Consider the following 24,886-nt stretch of genomic DNA (forward strand, 5'->3'; position numbering starts at 1 on the left):
GCAGCCGTAGGAATGCTTCCTGGCTACTGTTAGTTGTGTGGTAGATTTAGGTCACGGTCAGCTTGAGTTTCCATCACCCGTGGGCTAGTCTGTTATTTTGTTGTTTCTGATGTTCCCATGCCATTGGGGAATCATGACAGTGGCTGCTATATACTACGTGGCTGGCTGTGCAATATACTACGTGGCTGTGCAATATACTACGTGGCTGCTATATACTACGGCCTGTGCTATATACTATGTGGTTGTGCTATATACTACGTGTCTGTGCTATATACTACGTGGCTGCTATATACTACATGACTGTGCTATATACTACGTGGCTGTGCTATATACTACGTAGCTGCTATATACTATGTGGTTGTCTGTTTTATATAGTATGTGGGCTGTGTTATATACTACGTGGCTGTGCTATATACTATGTGGCTGCTATATACTACGTGGCTGTGCAATATACTACGTGGCTGTGCTATATGCTACGTGGCTGCTATGTACTACGTGGTTGTGCTATATACTACGTGGCTGTGCTATATACTACATGGCTGCTATATACTACATGGCTGTGCTATATACTACGTGGCTGTGCTATATACTACGTGGCTGCAATATACTATGTGGCTGTGCTATATACTACGTGGCTGCTATATACTACGTGGCTGTGCTATATACTACATGGCTGCTATATACTATGGGCTGTGCTATATACTACGTGGCTGTGCTACATACTACGTGGCTGCTATATACTACGTGGCTGTCTTTGCTATATAGTATGTGGGCTGTGTTATATACTATGTGGCTGCTATATACTACGTGACTGTGCTATATACTACGTGGCTGTGCTATATACTACGTGGCTGTGCTACATACTATGTGGCTGCTATATACTAGGCACTGTGCTATATACTACGTGGCTGTGCTATATACTACGTGGCTGCTATATACTACGTGGCTGTGCTATATACTACGTGGCTGTCTGTGTTATATAGTATGTGGGCTGTGTTATATACTATGTGGCTGCTATATACTACGTGGCTGTGCTATATACTACGTGGCTGTGCTATATGCTACGTGGCTGCTATATACTGCGGGCTGTGCTATATACTAGTGGCTGTGCTATATACTATGTGGTTGCTATATATTATGTGGCTGTGCACTATACTACGTGGCTGTGTTATATAATACGTGGCTGTACTATATCTTGCACCCCGAACCCCCGACATCCTGAACTTCTGACATCCTGCGACCAATCAGCGACAGACGCAGTCCGGCCGCGAATTGGCGCGAGATTTGAACCACGCTTCGCTGATCTGCCAGCCGGGTGCGACCAATCAGCGATATTGGCGCAGAATTTAACCCCCACTCACTGCGCGACGTACATACATACATACATATTCTAGAATACCTGATGCATTAGAATCGGGCCACCATCTTGTTCTAAATATTGTTCTAGCCACTGGCTAACAAGGTACCAAAATATATATCTTCCCTGCATCAGATTATTCTAGTCATTGTGATCATTCGGTTCACCCTGTGGTCAGGTTTTTTGGAACCACTATTACTTTCATTTTTCTGTTGCTACAACAGAACAGGGGAACAGAGGAATGGACATAAATGCAGGTGAGAACAGAGTTCTCTTTTTGACACATTGTAAGAATAATGAATAAAAATGGTTCGCCGAACCGATACTGAACCGTGCATCTCCCTAGCTTTTTCTTGGTGGCTAGCAATGAAACGGTTAAATGAGCAGGTGCTTGATCAGAGCAGCCGAGCAGTCAGGACACGTGCCAATCAGCTTCCAGATACAGGTCTATAATACAGCCAATCAGCTTCCATATACAGGTTTATAATGCAACCAATCAGCTTCCAGATACAGGTTTATAATACAGCCAATCAGATTTCTTCAGGGAATTTAAAACTACAGGCACCATACAGATGGCAGAAAGCTCCGGGGGGCGGGACAATAGGCGGGTTACGTTCTATCTACCAATGCGAAGACTCGATAATCTAACAGGCAGCATTTTGAGCCAATCCAAAGTGAGGTGGGCGGTGAGCTCCGCCCCTAGCAGGGCAAATACTGCGTGCGGCTTTACATTTTGTTGGCGATATCGTGGGTAACTTGGTGGTTACTTTGGCGATTTCCTGGCTGGCCGTAGTTGTCCTTCTGGCTTCTTCTTCCCGGACTCACACCATCTGCACCGGAGACATCATGGGGAGAGGTAAGGACTGGCTGGGACGCTGGTAATGATAACGGGCTTGCACCGATGCCCCCTTCTTGGGACGTGTGCACGTGTTACGGCTTGTATTAACCCCAGACCGGCCAGTCCAGGAGTCTGCGCGGTAGTGTCGTCTGATCCATGCGGGGAATGTACCTCGTTATATGTCCTGATACGCAGGATTCTGGGTGTGAAATTGGCCTAATATTGGGGGAAGTGGGGGCTTATATGCGTCCCCCAAAAACCTAAGCCTTACCTTTAACTGCTCACACTAGGATCCACACCAGTAGGACGGGTCAGCGGGTGAATTGCATCAAATGGGCATTTACAGGGGTCTCCCAGAATCTCCAGTAACTTGGCTGTGCAGAGCTCCACTCCATTCACTCTCTGTGGGGCTGCTGGAGAACTCTCGGGAGTGTTTGGGGTCAGATATGGCGTAACTGGCAATTTTCTGGAAAACCCCTTTACCCACCCAACTGCAGCCCACCATGGTATGGGAAGACGCTGTCCGTCATCTGATGACCAGTGGATCCCTGTGCCTCTCCACATTATGGCAGCATGGTGCGGTTATTCTGTGCGATTTCCCATTTGCTGCGTGCGCCACATGTAATGTCAGGATTGCTGATTAGTTGCAGTGTTGTGGTGAAATCCGCCCATGTAACTTTAATAGGAACCTGAAAGCTGATAATCTGCAGGTTAAGCGATATGTCAGTAGGATCACCCCTCCTAGGCCGTCTATAAGGGCATGTAGGTCATAGGGGGCTGAATAAAATGATACCCTGATATCTGACATCATCAGATGCCTTATTCCAGAGAAATCCATGTTTTTTTTTTTCTTATATGTAAACGAGCAGTTCAGGACTATGGGCGGGACATAGATCTCCAGGAGAATCCGCCTCCAGAGATTATTTTATATGAAAAGCGGACGTTCCTAACATGAGACATGTAGCTCCGAAGAGCTGCCATTACATGGGTCTCACCGTAACGTCCTCTTTTATTTATAATAATCCCTGGAGGCGGATTCTCCTGGAGATCTATGTCCGGCCCATAGTCCTGAACGGCTCATTTACATATAAGGAAAACATGGTAGATTGTAAGTATGGTGGTATCCTGTTATTCAGCTTCCTGTGACCTGCAGGGCTATAGAGACGGCTTAGAGGGTGCTGCTATTATCAGAAGCCCTTTCGTTATGAAGGTGTCTGGCCATGATGTTAGTCCGGCTTCCCGGAGGAATAAAGTAAATTTTCCACTTTCAGTACAGCAGCCGCGCAGCTTTCTACTTACCTGCAGGCTAATCGCATGACCGAGGAAGTAACCGCCTAGCCACAGTGGTGGTCCGGCTGCCGGCCCATCACACTACGCTGGGTTCACCCTTTGCATTGCTGTGAAATGTGTATTGAACCTCCTGACATAAATTGACATGCTGCAGATTGAAGGGTTTATCCCATGCTCTAGCTTCGGTAGCTTCAGGATTCTTCATCGCTGCTTCCTGCCTCCTGATTGCTGGGCGGCGGTGATTTCCTGATGATTGACAGTCGGGACCAGCAGCAGCATGGTTGTGCCGATGGCCTGAACTGTGGGCTCGCGTGGCAATATGGGACACTGACTACATCCAGCGATCCGGCCAGAGTCAGAGCAGCAGATGCAAGCACCGCACTTCTTACCTAGGAGACCAACCTCTGCTGATACACTGCAGCAGTGGCTGGTAGCCCAGGCAACAAGCCGTAAACTATAACATTAAAAATCCCTTCATGAAGTGGTAAATTGCAAAGTTGCTTGCTTTTAAAAGCAAGATGGGACCTATCCTTTAAAGTGAATCTGTCACCAGGTTTTTGCTATTCCATCTGAAAGTAGCGTGATGGAGGGTCAGAGACCCCCTAGTACAGCAATGTATCACTTTCTGGGTGGTATACTTTCATTTTCATAAAAATCAGTTTTTATTAGCAGCTGAATGCTGAGCTCTGTATAATTCTGCCCACAACACTAGCAGCTTTCTGCCTATGCACAGTGTCCAAAGAAAGCTGTCAATCAATGGTGGGGGCAGAAATCATGAATAATGGAGGACTGCATGCCAGCAGGTCTACTAGTCCTCTGGTGATCTCTTCTTGATAAGTGATTATCAAAATGACAGCAAGCAGCCCAGTAAGTGACACATCGCTAGAATTGCAGTCTATGGCAAAAACATTGTGTCAGATTTCCTTTTAAGGTCAGATCGAGCCAGAAAATCCACAATGTATTGCAGTAGCAGCATTGAGGGTAAGGTTTTATGAAATCTCATCCACAAAGTGCAACGAAAATCTGCAGCATTAATTCAGCCGAGGTGCGGATGTGACTGCAATGGGAGAGCCCCAATGGGGACAGCGATCATGTCTGTAAAGCGCTGCGGAATATGATGGCGCTATATAAATGGAGTGGTGCCAGGCAGGGATCCCAGCGTGACACTTCAGAGCTGGCAGTGCACTCCCAGATATATGTATACAGAAGGTAAATCTGTGATTTATTTTTTTTTTTTTTTGCTGCTGCTGCTGGAACAGCGTGTTTAAGGCATAAAAGGGTTAAAGAAGTTGTCTGGTCTGAAATGTAAAGTCTGAATTCACTCTGTGACTGTCGGATCCTGACTGCCTATCCTCTGCGAGCGACCACATATATGTAATCTGGCTACTTGTGGCCATGTGTCGGCTAGTGTTGTTCAGCTTCTCTCAATTCTCTATTTGGAGAGCCGTATGAGACTACCCAGCATGTGACTGTCCGCGCACGTGGGCTTACAGGGGGTCGTACCAGTGGGCACAGCACACTCGCAATTCGCTAGTCGCAGAGTGGCGGCAGACATTTCTTCTGCCATACCATGCAGTGAGGTGCCCTGATGTGAATACACTTAATAGCTACAAAAACTATAAAACTGGCACAAATGGGCACCAAAGGGCATTAATCAAAGGGTTGAATGACTTTGGGCCACTGAAATCACACTGCAGACATATAGAACAGGGGGCCCAACATCAAAAACCGGTCCCTCCAGCCTGGCCCAAATGGGTTCTGGACATCAGAACTGGCATCAAAGTGGGCAGACTATCGATTTTGGCCATTTGAATAAGAAACCGGTGTTTTTAAGGGGTTAAATGACATCTATGTATTCTTAGTGTGAGATCAGTGGCCCAAAGTCATTTAACCCTTTTATTAAAGGGAATCTGTCACCCCAAAATTCGAGTATAAGCTGCGGCCACCGCCATCATGGGCTTATCTACAGCATTCTGGAATGCTAAGAATGTACATGGAATAGGACAGGGAATCGGTCATAATAGACCTGCAGCACGGACATTTGTGCCATCATATTTACATGCAAGGCGTCCCCCGAGGAAGGTATTAGCCGAAACGCGCGTTGGGGTGGACGGGCGCTGTGTGTGTGCTATTGGTATGTACACTTGTTGCACTTGCATGTAAATATGATAGCACAAATGTCCGTGCTGCTGGTCCATTATGACCGATTCCCTGTACTGTTCCCCTACATTTATAATGTTGTTGGATAGCACCGATATTTGACAGAGGTACTGCCACATGCACCTTCACCTGTCTCATTTTATGTGCTGAGTTTGGCGCAGGGGACTTCCCACTTGCTATGTTTTATGCCTGTTAATATTAATAAAGTTTTTTGCACGTTTGTATACTTGGACTTCTGACTGCTTCTTTTTGGGGTAGTACATTCTTAGTGAATATGCAGTTGGTCCGATATGGTCCTGTCCAATCATGTGATTATTTTTGCTAATAACTTTACAAACAGGGATATGTTGGTACTATAGACTGGTTATGTATTCCATTGGTTATTTATAGCATTCTGGAATGCTGTAGATAAGCCCCTGATGCATCCTGAAAGGTGGTAAAAACAGGTTAGATTATACTCACCCAGGAGTGGTCCGGTTCTGGTCCGATGGGCGTCGCGATCCGGTCCGGGGCCTCCCATCTTCTTACGATGACGTCCTCTTCTTGTCTTCACGCTGTGGCTCCGGCATAATTTGCCCTGTTGAGGCCAGAGCAAAGTACTGCAGTGCGCAGGTGCTGGGCCTCTCTGACCTTTCCCGGCGCCTGCGCACTGCACTACTTTGCTCTGCCCTCAACAGGGCAAATTATGCCGAAGCCACAGCGTGAAGACAAGAAGAGGACGTCATCGTAAGAAGATGGGAGGCCCCGGACCGGACCGCGACACCCATTGGACCAGAACCAGGGCCGCCCCTGGGTGAGTATATTATAACCTCTTTCTCTCATCTTTCAGGATACATCGGGGGATTATCTATAGCATTACAGAATGCTGTAGATAAACCCCTGATGCCGGTGGCCGCAGCTCATACTCAAATTCTGGGGTTATAATAGATGAATGTGGATAAAATCTGCGCGCTGTGACAAATACTGAATCCAGATATCTTTGTGTGGAAACTTCCTGAAGAAGAAGCCGTGTGCTTCGAAACGCGTTGAATAAACCACCTGAACACCTTACAACTATATCTGGATTCAGTATTTGTCACAGCAGCGCAGATTTTATCCACATTCATCTATTATAACGTCTCTAAGAGGTCGCAGCGCCGACCTGTGGATCTGCAGCAGCTGACAAATTACACGCCTTTACTTTGCACCATCAGGTGAGCAGTTCTCTCATAATTCTCTAAGAGCAGTCCTGAGGATAAGACCCTATATGCGCTTTTTTGTCTCCTATTTCTTCTATACAAATTCTGGGGTGACAGATTCACTTTAATTAAAGGGTTAAATGACTTTGGGCCACTGATCTCACACTAAGAAAACATAGATGCCGTTTAACCCCTTAAAAACACCAGTTTCTTATTCAAACGGCCCAAATCGACTGCCCACTTTGATGCCAGTTCTGATGCCCAGAACCCATTTGGGCCAGGCTGGAGAGACCTGGTTTTGATGTGGGGCGCCCTGTTCTATATGTCTGCAGTGTGATATCAGTGGCCCAAAGGCATTTAACCCTTTCATTAACGCCCTTCGGTGCCCACTTTGATGCCCATTTGTGCCAGTTTTATAATTTTTGTAGCTGTTCAGTGTGTTCACATCAGGCACCTCGCTGTATGGTATTATTGTGATTATTTTTTGTTGTTAAACCTATTTTGGAAAAAAAAAAGAAAAGAGAACCTTGCTGAATAAGAACCTAACTTCAGCCTGGTGTTGTGAAGGACGGCCTAGTCCTATAGATGTGGGTGTAGTGACACATGCTGCAGATCATCTCCCACCAAATCCCCCTAGTGTCGCCGTCAGTGCACGGCCGGTAATGAGCTAGCAGGGTCCTCCACCCCCCATGCCCGCACAGCTTGTATGGGGGTCTCATCTGCACACACGGCTCCCTGACTTGTGGTGCCCGGTGTTATCCTGGCACCGCCGTTGGGACAACTACCGGCAGGGGGCGGTGCGGGGCTCGGCCTCCTGACAGCCGTTGCCTGAGCACTCCCTGCTTCCCCGCCTCCGAGCCCTTTAAAGATGGCGGCGTTAGACACTGTCATAAGTCTCTGACCAAGTACAGCAATCAACCCCACCCTGTCTGTCTCCTAGGTAAGAAAATGTCCAAGTCTAGCGACGGAAGGAGTGGGGACGCACCGGAAACCTGTCGAACCGGGGGAACCAATGAAAACAACCCGAAAGTGACCGGGGTCGGTGGGCTAGTAACTGTCTTGTGTGTTCTGCCGGGCGCCCCCTACCTGTAGTCTGCCGCATGTTACCTCGGAAAATAGTTCCACTGCATGGATGAGGTTGTGGGAGTGTAGTGTAGCTGTGGGGTGGTCTCATGGAGGAGACTGCTGTGTGGAGAGGGGGTCCCATGGAGATTGCTGTGTGGAAAGGGGGGATCATGGGGGAGACTGGTGGGTGGAGAGGGGGGGGGATCATGGGGGAGACTGGTGGGTGGAGAGGGGGGGATCATGGGGGAGACTGGTGGGTGGAGAGGGGGGGATCATGGAGGAGACTGCTGGGTGGAGAGGGGGGATCATGAAGGAGACTGCTGTGTAGAGAGGGGATCATGGAGGAGACTGCTGGGTGGAGAGGGGGGATCATGAAGTTGACTGCTGTGTAGAGAGGGGATCATGGAGGAGACTGCTGGGTGGAGAGGGGATCATGGAGGAGACTGCTGGGTGGAGAGGGGATCATGGAGGAGACTGCTGGGTGGAGAGGGGATCATGGAGGAGACTGCTGGGTGGAGAGGGGGGATCATGGAGGAGACTGCTGGGTGGAGAGGGGGGATCATGAAGGAGACTGCTGTGTGGAGAGGGGGGATCATGGAGGAGACTGGTGGGTGGATGGGGGGGAATCATGGAGGAGACTGCTGTGTGGAGAGGGGGGATCATGGAGGAGACTGCTGTGGAGAGGGGGGATCATGGAGGAGACTGCTGTGGGGAGAGGGGGGATCATGGAGGAGACTGCTGTGGGGAGAGGGGGGATCATGGAGGAGACTGCTGTGGGGAGAGGGGGGATCATGGAGCAGACTGCTGTGGGGAGAGGGGGGATCACGGAGGAGACTGCTGTGTGGAGAGGGGGGATCACGGAGGAGACTGCTGTGTGGAGAGGGGGGATCACGGAGGAGACTGCTGGGTGGAGAGGGGGGATCACGGAGGAGACTGCTGGGTGGAGAGGGGGGATCACGGAGGAGACTGCTGGGTGGAGAGGGGGGATCACGGAGGAGACTGCTGGGTGGAGAGGGGGGATCATGGAGGAGACTGCTGGGTGGAGAGAGGATCATTGGGGAGACTGCTTGGTGGATAGTGGTGGGATCATGGGGGGAGAGACTGCTGGGTGGAGAGGGGATCATTGGGGAGACTGCTTGGTGGAGAGTGGGAGGGATCATGGGGCAGACTGCTGGGTGGAGAGGGGATCATTGGGGAGACTGCTTGGTGTGGAGAGTGGGGGGGATCATGGGGGAGACTGCTGGGTGGAGAGGGGGGATCATGGGGGAGACTGCTGGGTGGAGAGGGGGGATCATTGGGGAGACTGCTTGGTGGAGAGATCATGGGGGAGACTGCTTGGTGGAATCATGGGGGAGACCTCTGCACCATTGTTGGATGGATTTCTTTAGGAAAGGTCTGGGTACATGGAGAGACCAGCAGTGACATGCGGACTGTCAGTGACAGTAATGACATGGCTGTGAATGCAGGCTGCGTCTGATGCTTTGCTCTTGATCTAAACCCTGCCGTCATCATCATTACAGCAATGTCCGGATTATGGGGGGATCTGTCATTGATGTAGATGACGTTCCCATCCGATGGTGTCCTCTTGCAGGTGCCATTACAGAATTCACGGCCTGTGTTATTTTATGTAGGTGGCAGTTCCCGATGTGTGATTCAGTATAGGCTCAGCCATTACAATAGATGATAAGCCGGAACTGAATCCAGTTTCAGTATAGAATGCGGCTAAGTTTTCCCAGTTAAAAAAACATATTGGGTTCTCCAGTCTATTCTCAAGCAGAAGATCTGCTGAGTCCCCAGAGCCGGGATACTATGAAACCTCCTCTACCTGCTGCCCAGTAGCGGTATAGTCACCGTGAATGCTCCCAGCAGGCCCAGTGATGCATTTATGCTACAGATGTAGGCGCGATGCTAATGGTGCAATGTGCGGCCCTCCTGTACCTTCTTTGATATATCTGCAGCAGTGACTGTCTGTGGGAGATCCACAGTGGGAATACATTCTCCTGGAAGGTGATCGGTGTTCATTGAACAATGGTCGGGAAGGGCCTGTATCATAGACTCTTGTGTTATTGTGGGCAGCACATTCCTGTGTACACAAGGGGATGTGCTGTCTTCTAGGGATTAATATTAACCCCACGTAAAGATGCAATCAGCTGACAAACAGGCGTTGGCTCCTTTTATTGGTTGATGGCTGGAATGTTTACATGGGGCCAGTTCTTTGGCTGATCTTCCTGGGTAGAAGGGTCTCTTTAGGCCACGTTATAGCTGGATGTGCGGAAAGCTGCTTGGGAAGTGCTGTTCTGTTATTCCTCCAAGAAATTGATGAATTAATTGACCATTGGGTGCTACTGTCACTCTTGTCTCAGGGGTGTGTTCATACAGCCTTACACTGTCCAATCAGTGCTCAGTGTATGTACACACCCCCAACTGCTAACACCCAACTCTCAATTTCTTCAGAACTTTCTCGGAGCATCGTCTCTTCTGATTCTTATATTTGGGATACATGCAAATGTCTACTGAAACGGACCTGTCAGGAGGAGCGCTGATGGTTTCTCTGGCATCTCGGCATTGGTTAAAGCATTGTTATGGAACGTGCCAAAGTCATAGTGCGCAAGATGTCAAACGGTCTATCAATAATCTTTACTTGGTTTTGTATTTTTTTCCTCCTCACCAGGATCTGGGACATGGGGGGCAGTCAAAAATCTACTCTTTTATGAGCCCTACTAAATCTGCCAGTGCAAGACCTCCACTCCAGGAAGAAAACTCTGCGACACACAATGAGGGCAAACATCCGGGCAAAGCTGTAGATCCACCCAAGAAAGCAGATGGTACAAATGATACGTAATTTCTCGGTACCCACCACACCAGAACGTGTGAGCATTGTGTTGTAGGCTGAAGCAATCCAAATCAGATTCTATAAAATAACCTGTTCAAACCCCATGTGGTGTCTGGTTTTAGAATGCAATTTTATTGGAAGATTGACTATGGTTTCCAGTATATGTGAACAATGAGTGTGCATGTCTGTCACCATATCTCATATTACCCCTCCTCATGTTGGTGTCTTAGAGGTCAGAACTTTATTGATCATAATTTAAAGAAATGTACAGTACAGACCAAAAGTTTAAACACACCTTCTCATTTAAAGATTTTTCTTTATTTTCATGACTATGAAAATTGTACATTCACACTGAAGGCATCAAAACTATGAATTAACACATGTGGAATTATATACTTAAAGTTTGAAACAACTGAAATTATGTCTTATATTCTAGGTTCTGCAAAGTAGCCACCTTTTGCTTTGACTGCTTTGCACACTCTTGGCATTCTCTTGATGAGCTTCAAGAGGTAGTCACCGAGAATGGTTTTCACTTCACAGGTGTGCCCTGTCAGGTTTAATAAGTGTGATTTCTTGCCTTATAAATGGGGTTGGGACCATCAGTTGTGTTGAGCAGAAGTCTGGTGGATACACAGCTGATAGTCCTACTGAATAGACTGTTAGCTGCATTTTTCTTGCCATAATACAAATTCTAAGTAAAGAAAAACGAGTGGCCATCATTACTTTAAGAAATGAAGGTCAGTCAGTCCGAAAAATTGGGAAAACTTTGAAAGTGTCCCCAAGTGCATTGGCAAAAACCATCAAGCGCTACAAAGAAACTGGATCACATGAGGACCGCCCCAGGAAAAGGAAGACCAAGAGTCACCTCTGCTTCTGAGGATAAGATTATCCGAGTCACCAGCCTCAGAAATCGCAGGTTAATAGCAGCTCAGATTAGAGACCAGGTTAATGCCACACAGAATTCTAGTAGCAGACACATCTCTACAACAACTGTTAAGAGGAGACTTTGTGCAGCAGGCCACTGCTAAGGACAGGCAACAAGCAGAAGATACTTGTTTTGGGCTAAAGAACACAAGGAATGGACATTAGACCAGTGTAAATCTGTGCTTTGGTCTGATGAGTCCAAATTTGAGATCTTTGGTTCCAACCACCGTGTCTTTGTGCGACGCAGAAAAGGTGAATGGGTGGACTCTACATGCCTGGTTCCCACCGTGAAGCATGGGGGAGGAGGTGTGATGGTGTGGGGGTGCTTTGCTGGTGACACTGTTGGGGATTTTTTTCAAAATTGAAGGCATACTGAACCAGCATGGCTACCACAGCATCTTGCAGCGGCATGCTATTCCATCCGGTTTGCGTTTAGTTGGACCATTATTTATTTTTCAACAGGACAATAACCCAAAACACACCTCCAGGCTATTTGACCAAGAAGGAGAGTGATGGGGTGCTATGCCAGATGACCTGGCCTCCACAGTCACCAGACCTGAACCCAATCGAGATGGTTTGGGGTGAGCTGGACCGCAGAGCGAAGGCAAAAGGGCCAACAAGTGCTAAGCATCTCTGGGAACTCCTTCAAGATTGTTGGAAGACCATTCCCAGTGACTAGTTCTTGTAGCTCATCAAAAGAATGCCAAGAGTGTGCAAAGCCGTCATCAAAGCAAAAGGTGGCTACTTTGAAGAACCTAGAATATAAGACATAATTTCAGTTGTTTCACACTTTTTTGTTAAGTATATAATTCCACATGTGTTAATTCATAGTTTTGATGCCTTCAGCGTGAATGTACAATTTTCATAGTCATGAAAATACAGAAAAATCTTTAAATGAGGTGTGTCCAAACTTTTGGTCTGTACTGTAGGTATTTGCAGCACTATGTTCTAAATCAACCCAAAAGACTCAAATATCAAAGTTTAATATTTTTGGAAGTTGGAGTGGGTTTTTTTTAGATTTGGCTATCTAAGGCTACTTTCACACTTGCGTCTTATGGCGTACGTCGCAATGCGTCGTTTTGAAGAAAAAACGCATCCTGCAAAGTTGCCCGCATGATGCGTTTTTTTTCTCCATAGACTTGCATTAGCAACGCATTGCAACGGATTGCCACACGACGCATCCGTCGTGAGACCGTCGGCAAAAAAAAAGTTCCATGTAATTTTTTTTTTTTTTTTGTGCGTCGCGTCCGCTATTTTCGACCGGGCATGTGCGGCCGAAACTCCGCCCCCTCCTCCCTGGACTGCAGAATGGGCAGCGGATGCGTTGTAAAACTGCATCCGCTGCCCACGTCTTGCAGTTATTTCACAGCATCCGTCGGTATGTCGGCCCGATGCATTGCGACGGGCCCGTACCGACGGAAGTGTGAAAGAAGCCTTAGGAGGATATCTGTTTGTGCAGGTAACTATTACTGTGCAGAATTATTAGGCAACTTAATAAAAACAAAATATATTCCCATCTCACTTGTTTATCTTCACCAGGTAAACCAATATAACTGCACAAAATATAGAAATAAACATTTCTGACATGCAAAAACAAAACCCCCCCAAAATTAGTGACCAATATATCCACCTTTCTTTATGATGACACTCAGCAGCCTTCCATCCATAGATTCTGTCAGTTGCTTGATCTGTTTATGATTAACATTGGATGCAGCAGACACCACAGCCTCCCAGACACTGTTCCGAGAGGTGGACTGTTTTCCCTCCCTGTAGATATCACATTTTATGAGGGACCACAGGTTCTCTATGGGGTTCAGTTCAGGTGAACAAGGGGGCCATGTCATTATTTTTTCTCCTTTTTGAAACCTTTACTGGCCAGCCACGCTGTGGAGTAGTTGGAGGCATGTGATGGAGCATTGTCCTGCATGAAAATCATGTTTTTCTTGAACGATACCGACTTCTTGCACAATACCGATTTCTTGCTGTACCACTGCTTGAAGAAATTGTCTTCCAGAAACTGGCAGTAGGTCTGGGAGTTGAGCTTCACTCCATCCTCAACCCGAAAAGGTCCCACAAGTTCATCTTTGATGATACCAGCCCATACTAGTACCCCACCTCCACCTTGCTGGCATCTGAGTCGGAGTGGAGCTCTCTGCCCTTAACTGATCCAGCCTCTGGCCCATCAAGTCACTCATTTCATCAGTCCATAAAACCTTTGAAAAGTCAGTCTTAAGATATTTCTTGGCCCAGTCTTGATGTTTTATCTTATGTTTCTTGTTCAAAGGTGGTAATTTTTCAGCCTTCCTTACCTTCGCCATGTCCCTGAGTATTGCACACCTTGTGCTTTTTGTTACTCCAGTAACGTTGCAGCTCTGAAATATGGCAAAACTGGTGGCAAATGGCATCTTGGCAGCTTCACGCTTGATTTTCCTCAATTCATGGGCAGTTATTTTGCGCCTTTTTTGCCCAACACGCTTCTTGCGACACTGTTGGCTATTTGCCATGAAACGCTTGATTGTTCGGTAATCACGCTTCAAAAGTTTGGCAATTTGAAGACTGCTGCATCCCTCTGCAAGACATCTCACAATTTTGGACTTTTCAGAGTCCGTCAAATCTCTCTTCTGACCCATTTTGCCAAAGGAAAGGAAGTTGGCTAATAATTAAGCACACGTTATATAGGGTTTTGATGTCATTAGACAACACCCCTCCTCATTACAAAGATGCACAACACCTGATTTACTTCATTGGTAGTTGGCTCTCAAGCCTGAACAGCTTGGAGCTGGACAACATGTATAAAAAGTATCGTGATCAAAGTACAACTTGCCTAATAATTCTGCACACAGTGTATAATCTGATTCTTGTAGGGTGAGGAGGTAATGGTGCTTTAATTACCGTGAATAGCAGCCGACTTTCTCTGTATATCTAGGAGTAGCTTTTAGATATCGGTGTTTGACGTTTGTGTCTGATTTGTCGCTTCAGTTGAAAGAAAAAAACTTAGCACCACCTCTGAGCTGGCGAAAGTTGCCGAACACAAGCAGAACGAGTGTAGTTCTACAGAAGCGATCACTGTCCAAAAACAATCAGTCCCTGAATCCCATAAGAAATCATCGTTGCCACCTGCTGACAAGACCTCGCAGCTTCAGAAGATGGTGAAAGCAAAATCTAATAGAAGGAAGTAAGTATAACAAACCTGGTCACCCAGACATGCCTTTTCATAAAGTCTTGTTTTTCATCACATAGGCCAACTAGCTTTGTTTTACAAATATGCTTCATGATTTAGGTTTTTTTTTCACCTCTGAGGGGGTAAAAAAAAACAACCCAACACATTACTCCTTACCAAATCCTCACTGACTTTTGAGTTTGTCACTGCTGCGGCCAGTAATTTGCTCTAGTAGTGACTTGCTCATCCAGGGTGGAAGAGGAAACGGAGATTAGGGGAAGCCCTGGTGAGTGTGTATTTTGTTAATTGCTAAGTAAAGTTGCTGTACAAATGAAAGATCTAAATCCATTCAAAACCACATCAATTCCTCTATCTACACTTGCACAAAGATTTTGCAGGAACAGAGCATATCGACAGCTTGCTTGGCACAGATGGCTGTCGGTGAAGGTGCTGGGGTGTGCTTACAGCTGCTTTGTGGAAAATAAGGTGGTTGTGGAAGTCATAATTTAATGCATGGATGTTGTTTTTGAAGAGAAATGGTGGTCACACAAAATATTGACCCTTATGCACAATAATAAAAAAAATATATATATATATATATTATGATATATGTGTGTTTAATTCCCTGTCAGACAGAGCTGCTATTTGTCATTACTGCTGACAAGATGGTTTCATGTGGCATCGTTCACAAGGCTGCAGATCGCCTTTCTTACTTCTTAACAAAGTTCCTTCTAAAGTTCTAGCATTTGCTTTACATTATTAACTCTGATTTCTAACAAGTGAATGTTGTTGTGGTGTTTTTTTTTTTTTGTTTTTTTTTGTCTTATAATGAATTGTTTCTTATTTTCTTAGGGTACAAGGAACAAAATCTCCAAACAGAAAAGTTACAGATTATTTCCCCATCAGGCGAAGCTGTAGAAAAAGCAAAAAAGAGTTGGAGGTAACATAAACCTTGAGCTCTGAAGAAATCCACATGTGTAGCTGTAATGGTGCTGATTGTCTTTTCAATTTCTCCTCCAGACCGAAGAAAAGCAGAGAATAGATGAACTTATTTTAAGTGGCACAGAAGAAGGGATGCAGGTGGGTCCTGCACAATGTGTGCATGTAGCTGTGATCATCATTTTTCGGATACTGACCCATGTTTTTGCTAAGGCTCATCGCACAATTAGCCTTGACGGCGTTGTCCGTTCTGAAGCTACAAGTCTGTAATCACTCTGACTGTAGTCTTCTGAATCCTCATATCGCGCACACTGAGCGCTGGTAGGATTTTCTGGTGTCGGCAGTCATAGGACTACAAGTATGTGATATGCGCGTTCCCTGCCATGTGCCGACTAGATGGGTGCTGCCTCGAACCATGCAAATGTATTGAGCAAGGCTGGAAACACTGTAGATGGAATCTGTCTAGGAATATGCATGTCACATGACTGCCAGCATCGGTGAATCTTTACAGTGCGCATTGCACGCAATGAGGATTCACAAGTCTGCAGTCACACATAGTAGCTTTGGAGCGGACAACCTCTTTAACACCAGTTATAAAATCTTGTTCCAGTGACTAATACTTCTATGCGAATCATGTTGCCCACAAGCACAATAGAACCTGTTTGCAATTGGCTTTAAGGAATCACTCCCATCAACTTTTGTATCCTCTTAATGTATAGCAATCATCATATTATATAGCACGGTGTACTTACAATTGCCCATTACTCTGTCGCCTCATTGGGGGACACAGGACCATGGGTGTTATGCTGCTGTCCACTAGGAGGCGACACTGCATAATCTGAAAAAGATTAACTGTGGCTCCTCCTCTGCAGTATACACCCCTGGACGGCGTCAGCCTTCTCCAGTTTTTGCTTAGTGTCGCATAGGAGGCACACCTAAAAAATGTTTACTCCGTTTTTTCCGACGGGATTACAGATGAAGAAAAGAGGGTCTCCTGTAAGACTCCCGGCATGGCTCCTTCCTCGGCCCCCTATTATGGGGTGCCTGGTTGAAGTGGAGGTGGCTATTCCCCATGTTGCTCCTTCCCCAGTCCCTTGGGTGCTGGTTCGAAGTCGAAGTCGAAGTTCGAAGTCGCATTGCCAGAACTGTATACAAACTAATGTGTCAGAGCCCCAAGAAGCCCCTGCCAATGCCTCGGTGTCTAATGCCACGCCGGAATGGGCTACTCAGATATTGCAATCTATGATGCAGTCTATAGATAACCTAACCTCCACATTGCTTCAGGCTCTGCAGGGTCATGCCTCGGCTATGACCGTTACCCAGCAAAGGGAGAGCTTGACTCGGGAACAAGATGACCCTGGCACATCCACGTCTAGGTCAGGACGCAAGCAGACCCATAGATCAAGTCCATCTGCGTCATCCCATAGCACACGGTCATCCCCCTCTAGGGAGAGACACCATAGCTCCAGGTCATCTAGACCGTCCCATTCCAGGGACAGACAATGCAGATCTCCGCAATCCCCGTCCAGAGAAGGCCTCCTCCCCGGCTCACTCAGCAGGGGACGCCTCAGTGATACACTGGATTCGGAAGGCATCTGCGACTCTGACTCAGACAGGGAAACGGAGGGGTCCCTGATCCCAAGAGCCCCAGAACATAAGATTTCCTTTGAAAACCGCCAGCCAAGGCTCGTGCCTACCACCAAGCGGTCTCCTTGCTTTTTCAAGCAGGAGTCATAGTACCGGTCCCCACGACCAACCGCTTCCGAGGGTTCTACTCCATTCTGTTCGTAGTTCCCAAGAAAGGAGGCAGCGTACGGCCCATACTAGACCTAAAACAGCTCAACAAATATGTATGGGTCCGTTACTTCCGCATGGAGTCCCTTCGGTCCATCATTGCGTCCATGGAGAAGGGAGAATATCTCGCCTCCATAGACATACAAGACGCATACCTGCATATACCCATTGCACCTGCCCATCAGAAGTTTCTCAGGTTCGCAATAGGCCAGGACCACTACCAATTCGTGGCTCTCCCTTTCGGACTCGCCACGGCTCCCAGAGTGTTCACCAAAGTCATGGCAGCAACCATGGATGTCCTGCACTCCAGAGGCATAGTAGTCGCTCCATACCTGGACGATCTACTCAAGGCTCCCACCTTCAAGGACTGCGAGCGCAGCGTCTCAATCACAACCGATACTCTGTCGCATGGGCTGGTTAATCAACCTACAAAAGTCATCACCAACCCCGAGTCAGTCCCTGACCTTCCTGGGAATGCTATTCAACACCTCCAGGGGTCTAGTGCTCCTTTCCAAGAAGGACAAGGCACTGGCTCTCCGCCTAGGAGTTCGCACCCTCCTCCGCAAACCCCCTCGATCTCCCCAGTTTGCCATGAGAGTCCTCGGCAAGATGGGGGCAGCAATAGAAGCGGTCCCATTTGCCCAGTTTCACCTCAGGCCTCTCCAACTAGCCATTCTCAAGTCCTGGGACAGGAATCCTTTTTCCTCTCGACAGGGAGTTCCAGCTAACGTCGTCAACCAGGAGGTCCCTGCACTGGTGGCTCAAGCCAACCTCGCTAGCAAAGGGGAAATCCTTTCTCTCAGGTCAATGGAAGGTTCTGACCACCGACGCGAGCCTGACGGGTTGGGGTGCGGTGCACCTACACCACAAGGCACAGGGCAAGTGGTCCCCAGTGGAAGCGACCATGCCCATCAACATCCTGGAAATTCGTGCCATCCTCCTGGCATTGAGGGCCTTCCATCACTTACTGGCAGCCTCTCAGATCAGAATACAGTCGGACAATGCCGTGGCATATGTGAATCACCAAGGGAGGACCCGCAGTACCCAGGCGATGCGAGAAGTGTCACACATCCTCCGCTGGGCAGACGACACAGGGTCGGTTCTTTCGGCGGTCCACATTCCGGGTGTGGACAACTGGGAAGCAGAATTCCTCAGCCGACAAGGAATAGACTCGGGAGAGTGGTCTCTCCATCCCAAAATTTTTTGCCAGATCTGTCTCCGCTGGGGGACCCCGGATGTGGACCTAATGGCATCCCTCTTCATTGCCAAGGTCTCCAACTTCATGGCCAGAACACACGCTCCGCGGTCGCTCGGAGCAGACGCTCTGATTCAGGACTGGACCCAGTTCCAGCTTCTGTATATTTTTCCACCTCTCCCCCCTGATATCCAGAGTGGTGAGGAAGATCAGATAAGAGGGAGTTCCAACCATCCTAATTGCAACGGACTGGCCCAGACGTACATGGTACGCCGACATCGTACAACTTACAGCAGACGCCCCCTGGTGTCTCCCCGACTGCCACGATCTTCTATCACAAGGCCTGTTCTACCACCAGAACTCAGGGGCTCTCAATTTGACGGCGTGGCCCTTGAGACCTGGGTTCTAACCCAGGCAGGGCTCTCGCCGGATGTCATTGGAACCATGATCAGGGCACGGAAGCCAGCCTCTGCCAAGATTTATTACCGTACCTGGAAAGCTTTCTTTACCTGGTGCGAAGCTCGTGGCCAGATCCCACTCCCTTATTCCCTACCCAAAGTACTTGGTTTTCTCCAATCGGGTCTGGAGGCCAGGCTGTCATTGGGCTCGCCTAAGAGCCAGGTGTCAGCCCTCTCAGTGCTTGTTTTTCAAAGGCGCATTGCTACCAAGCCGCAAGTAAGGACTTTCCTTCAGGGGGTTTCCCGATTGGTTCCCCCCTACAGACGACCACTAGAAATGTGGGACCTCAACCTGGTCCTGACAGCATTGCAGGAACCACCCTTGGAACCCCTTAAGGAGGTCCCGCTCCGCCTTCTCTCCCAGAAGGTGGTTTTCCTGGTGGCAATCACCTCGCTACGCAGGGTGTCTGAACTGACAGCACTCTCCTGCAGACGGCCCTTCCTGGCTTTTCACCAGGACAAGGTAGTTGTTTGTACGGTCCCATCCTTTCTTCCGAAGGGTGTCCAACTTCCACCTCAATGAGGAAATTTCTCTGCCTTCCCTTTGTCCGGTTCCGGTTCATAGAGTGGAGAAGGCTCTGCATACGCTTGACCTTGTCAGGGCATTGCGTATATACGTGTCTAGAACTGCGTCCTTCCGGAGGTCTGATTCTCTTTTCCTCCTTCCGGAAGGCGGCCACAAGGGTCTGCCAGCTTCCAAAGCTACCCTTGCCAGGTGGATCAAATCCACAAGAGGCCTACCGCCTTAAGAATTCTCCTCTTCCAGCCGGTATTACGGCACTCTACACGGGCGATAGGGGCCTAATGGGCCATTCGGCACAACAAGTGTGTAAGGCGGCCACTTGGACTAGCCTACACACGTTTACTAAAACACTACAGGGTTCATACCCAGTCCTCAGCGGACGGGAGCCTGGGTAGATGTGTTCTGCAGGCGGCAGTGCCCTAAGTATAGGGGCCTGTCTGCACAATATTCGTCCATTGCTTCCCACCCAGGGACTGCTTTAGGACGTCCCATGGTCCTTTGTCCCCCAATGAGGCGACAGAGTAAAGGAGATTTTTGTGTACTCACCGTAAAATCTTTCTCTCAGCCTCTAATTGGGGGACACAGCTCCCACCCTGTTGCCCTTTTCGGGCCGTTGTTACTGTTGAGTTCTCATATTGTTCCTTGAGCTCATACATAGTGGCCTTCTTATAGGCATGTCTGTCATTCATGTTACGTTCCTCCTACTGCTTTTGCACAAAACTGGAGAAGGCTGACACCGTCCAGGGGTGTATACTGCAGAGGAGGAGCCACGGTTAATCTTTTTCAGATTATGGATAGTGTCGCCTCCTAGTGGACAGCAGCATAACACCCATGGTCCTGTGTCCCCCAATTAGAGGCTAAGAGAAAGATTTTACGGTGAGTACACAAAAAATCTTTTTCCCCTTCTACCTAGTACATTCTTCTTATCCATTAGGTCTATGACATCATGTGATTAAAAACTGGCTAGCTGAATCTTTGTAGAAACAGGAGATAAATTTTCCCTTTAGGGGTCATAAATCACTGCCCAATAGTGATGGTTCATTCGCGAACGATGGGAACCGCACCCCAGTGAGGGCCACGGAATTCTCTGACTGGCTCTCCCTAGGCATAAAATCCCTGTGTTCAGCGGACGTAACTCCGCCCACCTCACCCAAACTCTGCCCGTTGATCAATTTAATTGGCTGACTGCAAGTAGGCGGGGTTTCGACCCCCATTCACGTCATTTTAAATGTGTTCACATATTGTGAGCACTTATTTTAATAAGGATCCATTTAGGATCCAAAAGAGCCAACTCTTGTAGGTGAGCAGAGTCAAATCACCAAAAGGAGCCAGGCTGCCCATCACTACACAAGTCCCTGGTAGAGGGAGGAGCGGAGCATCTTGGTCAGGAGTTGAAGAGAGGGATGATAACTGCAGGGACAAGAGGCTTTCTGTTTCTACATAGAGCAAATCAAAGAGAAAAATAACAGAGTAGAAAGGCAAAATGAGCAATTGTAAGTTCAGAGTGCCATATAATATTATTACAATATATTGTATATTATGTTTTTTTAAATTTTAGATGCATTATAACGTCGTTAAAAAATAACATTTTAAAAAGTGGATATTATGTTTCTCATCTCATCGAAGACCTTTTTAAGAATTAGGTTTCCTTCTCACATGAATTGACCCAATCCTGATCCTGCTCATAACTGAATACGTTTCTGCCCAAGAAGCCAAACTGCGTTCCTCTAACATCTCCCTCCTGATGGTTTCATTTTTGTTCTCTCTTCAGGTTGATGTAATTGCTGGTAAAGGTAGAGGGGTGATCGCAACTCAGAACTTCCAGCGGGGAGAATTTGTAGTGGAATACCATGGAGACCTCATAGAGACAACTGATGCTAAAAGGCGAGAGGCATTATATGCTCAAGATTCAGCCACCGGCTGCTACATGTACTATTTTCAGTATCTGAATAAAACCTACTGGTGAGTTGTTGTGTGGTGTTTTTTTTTTTTTTTTTTTTAAGGCTAATGAGAAGCACTTTGTAGCATGCTTATTAAACGTGTGTTGTGGTTTTTTTTTTTTTTTTTTTTTTTTTTTTTAAATTAAGTTTAAAGTGGTTTTCCACTACTCTGACAACTTCATCTCAATCAGGATGGGTGTACACAGTAAAATAAGATTTTCCTCTGCTGTTCCAGCAGTGTCGGTACTCCCTTTCCCGGGACTCGAATGTCAATGTCACGTGCTCTGTGTGCTCGATCATCGATGGCTTCAGTCTCCCCTTTGGATGAATCGGACACGAGGAGTTCAGAGCTACGGCTGGCCTCTTCATGTCTGAATGTGGGGAGAGTGAAGCCAGCACTGATTGGTTACAGGGCTTGCGAAACATAACAATGGTGCCAGTGTTCCAGCAGTTTCAGCACAAAGGTGAGTATGTGTTCTTGTTTTGTGGTAGCAAACCTGCTGATTGAGGCTGGGTTGTCAGAGTAGTGGACAAACCTCTTTAATGTTTAAAATCAGAAGTGATGGATTTGAGGTTTATGAAAAAGTTGTTGTGGTGTTTGTTTGTTTTTTTTCTTATTTATTCTACCTGCTCATACAAAACCATGTTTAGGGGCTTAACTTTAAATTATTAATCTGGAGAAATTTTAGATTCTTACCAGATTTATAGGTCGCTTGATGCACTTTATAGACAGTAACCTCAGTTCAATTACTTAAAGGGAACCTATCATCAGGTTTGGCTAATACAAGATGCTGCCTCCGCCTTTCAGGGCTGATTATACAGCATTATAGAATACTGTATATCTGCCCCCAACCCGACCTAGAAGAACTGAAAACTAACTATTATACTCACCTGCAGGGCGGTCCGGTCCAAGGGGTGTTGCTCTTCTTGATCCGGTGCCTCCCATCTTGTGATGTTGTCCTCCTTCATGGTTCGGGTGGATGACGCGTCCCTGCATCATCCAGTGTCAGCTCAGCATCGCGCTCCTCCGCAGGCGCACTTATCTGACTTTTCCCTGCGCACTGCAGTACTTTCCTCTGCCCTCAACAGAGCAGAGATGTATGCCTGCGCAGGAGCGCCGATGCCGAGCTGACACAGTGGATGATGCAGGGACGCGTCATCCACACAAACCAAGAAGATAGGAGGCGCTGGACCAAGAGTGACACCCCTAGGACCGGATCCCCCCCCACCCCCCCCACCCAGGTGACTATGATAAGTTATTTTTCAGTTCTTCTATGTGGGGTTGGGGGCAGATATGTTGCATGTTATGGAATGCTGTATATCAGCCCTGAAAGGCGGTGGCCGTATCTCGTATTGACCAAACCTGATGACAGGTTCTCTTTAAGAAAAAGTTAGGTCTCTATGTAGAGGTGAAGCCCCAACTTTTAGGAGAGTTGTCCAGCCTTGTGACATTGGGGACCTATCCTTGGAATGGATCTTCTATACCAGATTGATGGGGATTCGATGGACTGAGAGCTGAACTGCCCTTCTCAGCAGAAGTTACTGCTCCTTGATTGTCCAGGCTAATTTCCCTGCAGATTACAACAACTGATTGGTGGAGCTGCTAGACGCCAGACACCCACAAATCTGATATTGATGACCTATCTTGACCTGACAACTTGTTAATTGAGGGTGCAATCTGCTTATCCCATGACACCACCTAGCCTGTGATACTTAACCCATTTCTTGTCTATTCTTACACCAGTGTTGACGCTACAAAAGAGACTAACCGCCTAGGAAGACTAATAAACCATAGCAAGAATGGAAATTGTCATACAAAGCTGCATGATATCAACAATATACCTCACCTTATATTGATTGCATCAAGAGACATAAAGGCTGGGGAGGAACTTTTGTATGACTATGGTGATCGGAGCAGGTCTTCCATTGAAGCACATCCATGGCTGAAAAACTGACTTTCATAAGGACTACTGGATTTTACACCTTGCTTTTTGAACTGGTTTTATCCATGCTCCCTTCCTTTTTGTACATGCACAGATAATAGTAATGCAGGCATTTTTAGAGATGAAGATTATTCTGCATGCAACTGCTGCACATCCTTATTAAATTGCTGGGCCTAAAAACTGACAAATAATGTTCCTCTAGGTCTAGGGTATTGATGGCTAGCCCTATCTCTAAAGACACTGCAGGAAATAATAGTTTTGTGTAGCAATGAAGGCATATTCTTATTTGCTTGAGACTGTGTTAAACTGTAGATTGTTTTATTTTTTTCCCAACCAACTTGGTAAAATGGACATGTGAAGTGTAATGGTTAGAATAATCATGTCGATACCTAAAGGCATAAAATTATAGTTCTACCAGAATTTGTGCCCAAGTTAAAATCCTGGGCTGTGGATCTTAATATGAACGCCATCCTCCTGTTTAGATGCACGGTACATCATAAATACTTTATATGTGCTAGCCACAAGAAGCCATTTTAAATAAATGTGAATTAACATTAAAGAGACCGTCATCACCGAATAACTGTTCAAACCAAGTACAGGCATTCAGTGCACCCTTGGTGTGGCCAAGCAATTAAGTGCCCCTTCCCAACTACTTGTTTTCCATCCATCTCCACCCTTCTCTGGCTCTATGAAGCCAGAGCTATGAATCGAAGAAATGGGGAGAAGATAGAGGGGAAAATATGTAGGTGGGAAGGTGCACATAAATGTTTGGCCACACCAAGGGTGCACCAAGCGCCTGTATGTGGTTTGAACAGTCTTTATACACTGACAATCCCTTTGATGAACTTTTTTTTTTTTTTCTCTTTGCCATCTGTTATCTCCAAATCTGGTGCTTTTCTTGGCGTTTGAATAGTAAAAGTGGTGGGTAAAAAAAAATCTTTAGTGTAGATTTTTAAATGCAGATTTCTAAAGACCTCATGCACGCTGAAGCACAGAACCATGTGCCACCAAAGCTCTGTACTATGGAGAGCAAGCACTCCGTATAATGCCATTTTGGTGTATGCATTTGGCACAATCCCTCCCTAGAAACAAAGCTCCTGGTGAAAGAATGGACTAGAAAAAGAGCATCCAGTGGAGCAAGCTAATGAATTTTTTTTTCTTTCTGTGGATTCTACATGTGAAATGTCTTTATGAAATCAAATGGAGATTCAGAATGGACTAAGATTTCCTATTATGTATCTGTAATCTGGCTGTGCATGAGGCCTTAAGGCTGTAAGACTTGCGGTTCC

General features: G+C 46.9%; 1 protein-coding gene across 6 annotated transcripts; it reads left to right on the forward strand.

The window, feature by feature from the left end:
* Positions 1–1,899: 1,899 nt before the first annotated feature.
* Positions 1,900–24,533, forward strand: KMT5A (lysine methyltransferase 5A). 6 transcript variants are annotated; one of them, XR_013223553.1, is made up of 9 exons: positions 1,902–2,213; positions 7,764–7,861; positions 10,560–10,713; positions 14,625–14,820; positions 15,658–15,745; positions 15,826–15,885; positions 21,486–21,676; positions 23,399–24,190; positions 24,380–24,533. XR_013223553.1 is itself a non-coding variant. In XM_077293207.1 (8 exons), exons 1-8 carry the CDS (start codon positions 2,204–2,206, stop codon positions 23,607–23,609), a joined length of 1,008 nt encoding a protein of 335 aa, XP_077149322.1. In that variant the 5' UTR covers positions 2,003–2,203; the 3' UTR covers positions 23,610–24,533. The 6 variants fall into 6 exon arrangements, 3 of the variants coding, with proteins under 3 accessions (XP_077149322.1, XP_077149324.1, XP_077149323.1); XR_013223585.1 differs by lacking the exon at positions 7,764–7,861 and having other exon boundaries at positions 1,900–2,213; XM_077293207.1 differs by having other exon boundaries at positions 2,003–2,213; positions 23,399–24,533.
* The last annotated feature ends 353 nt before the right edge of the window (positions 24,534–24,886 follow it).

The sequence above is a fragment of the Ranitomeya variabilis genome, chromosome 1 (assembly GCF_051348905.1).
Source record: "Ranitomeya variabilis isolate aRanVar5 chromosome 1, aRanVar5.hap1, whole genome shotgun sequence".
NCBI lineage: Eukaryota > Metazoa > Chordata > Amphibia > Anura > Dendrobatidae > Ranitomeya > Ranitomeya variabilis.

Coding starts and splice junctions, on each gene's coding strand:
- KMT5A (XM_077293207.1), top strand. Junction 15,886..21,485: donor GCACAGAAGAAGGGATGCAG/GTGGGTCCTGCA, acceptor TTCTCTCTTCAG/GTTGATGTAATTGCTGGTAA. Junction 21,677..23,398: donor TATCTGAATAAAACCTACTG/GTGAGTTGTTGT, acceptor TTCTTACACCAG/TGTTGACGCTACAAAAGAGA.